The sequence below is a fragment of the Helobdella robusta genome, assembly GCF_000326865.2.
Source record: "Helobdella robusta unplaced genomic scaffold HELROscaffold_471, whole genome shotgun sequence".
NCBI lineage: Eukaryota > Metazoa > Annelida > Clitellata > Rhynchobdellida > Glossiphoniidae > Helobdella > Helobdella robusta.
Window position 1 is genome coordinate 2,963 of NW_008705182.1, and position 1,980 is coordinate 4,942.

General features: G+C 34.3%; 1 protein-coding gene across 1 annotated transcript; it reads right to left on the minus strand.

Moving 5' to 3' along the window:
- Positions 1 to 83: 83 nt before the first annotated feature.
- On the minus strand, positions 84 to 1,049 carry HELRODRAFT_92744 (hypothetical protein; the record flags this gene model as incomplete). Its single annotated transcript, XM_009026514.1, has 3 exons — positions 84 to 242; positions 593 to 694; positions 933 to 1,049. 3 exons carry the CDS (start codon positions 1,047 to 1,049, stop codon positions 84 to 86), a joined length of 378 nt encoding a protein of 125 aa, XP_009024762.1.
- Positions 1,050 to 1,980: the final 931 nt, after the last annotated feature.

The following is a 1,980-nucleotide window of genomic DNA, read 5'->3' on the forward strand; positions in this document are numbered from 1 at the left end:
AAACCAACCAACCAATCTACCAGCCAGCCAGCCAACCAACCAGCCAGCCAACCAACAAACCAACGGACTAAACAATCAACCATCTAACAGACCAGCCAACTGACCAAATGGGGAACAAATGGTGGCTTGATCATTTTGTTTTCCACCATGCTCCAATCTGTCTGGGCGAAAAATGGGTGGCGTTTGATTTCTTTGAAGTCGTCTTTCGATCCAAGCCTAATTCGTTGATCTTTTTCAAGAAGCTGAATATTTGCGAGTAAGAAGAAATAATATCAAGTATAAAATTAAACTATTTAATAGGTCAAACAGTCATTCAACTTATCAAAGCAATAACTACAATTATCAACAAATTAATCAAATTACCAACAAAACAACTAAACAGCCAATTAACCAGCCTACGCTTACAAACAATCAGCCAGTTAGCTAAACAACCAGCCAAAAAAACCAGCCAACCAACCAGCCAACCAACCAGCCAACCAACCAACCAGCCAGTCAGCCAACCAACCAGCCAGCCAGCCAGCCAACCAACCAACCAGCCAACCAACCAACCAGCCAACTCAACAAAACCAACCCTAAACAAAATATCTTGAACGAAACTGGATAATTTATTTTTGTTGATGTTCGTCGGGAGGACCAGCTGCTCGTTGCATATGCTGTGGTACATTATCGAGATGTTTTTGTCGTAGAACGGAGGCTGTTCATTGGTTGATTAAATGAGCGACTGAATGAACGAATAAATGAATGAAAAAACGAACAAACAAACAAACACACCTACAAATAAATTAAAGTTAAAATGAGTGTACAGTATTATCAGGTTGGCTGAGGAATAGCTGGCTGGATGGATTGGTGGTTTGAAAAAGGAATGAATAAATGAACGAACGAACGAACGAACAAATGAAAAACCGAATGAATAGCGACAAAACTGCACCTACCAGTCCAAACAATATCTCATAGAGCACGGAGCCCAGACACCACCAGTCAACTGTCTTATCGTAGGCCCTTTTCTCGATCATCTCCGGAGCTAAATACTGTGAGGAAAACAATTTCATAATAATTTTTAATTATCAAAAAAACTTGAAATAATTAAGATTTATATAAAATTACAATAATAATAATAATAATAATTAATAATAATACCAATAATAATATCTATCTTATCATTCATCATCTTCTTGTTTTTGAAGAGCGTACGATCGTTATCTGTATAAGAATGTCATTTGCCATTGTATAAACATTAAACAATTGCAATAATAATATAACCAAAAGTAATAGTAATCGTTTGTATTATTATTGTTGTTGTTTTTGTTGTTATTCTTATTTTTTGCCGGTTTTCACCCAAAAAGTTTGACTTCCCACTCAGATGAAGAGCCGGTCTGTCTCGTTATTTGGCAACCAAATTAGGTCAAAATGTAATAAATAATAATTATTATTGAATAAAAAAAATTCATATTATTATTATCGTCGTTGTTGTTGTTGTTGCTATGTTTCTATTGTTCATACAGTTGTATGTGTTTATCGGCTGACAGATTTGTAATATATTAATTTTGAATAATGACGACGAGTTGATGATTTCATTTAAGAGTTGTTTTTTGTTTGTTGTTGTTATTATGATTTCTTATTATTATCATTAACATTATTATTATTGCTATTATTATTATTACTGTTTTTATTATTTATTGTGGGTAACGTATTTTCCTCCAAAATTGAAATCGGCTTGTGATGACTAACAACAACTTCTCCTAATTTTATTCATTTTTTTCATTCGTTCGTTCATTCATTCATTCGTTCATCCATCCATCCATCCATCCATCCATCCATCCATCCATCCATCCATCCATCCATCCATCCATCCATCCATCCATTCATTCATTCATTCATTCATTCATTCATTTATTCGTTCATTAACTCGCTCACTCATTCCATATTAAATACTCTTTTCCTACTAATCTTAATTCAAAATTGACGGCTGAAGTTCATTGT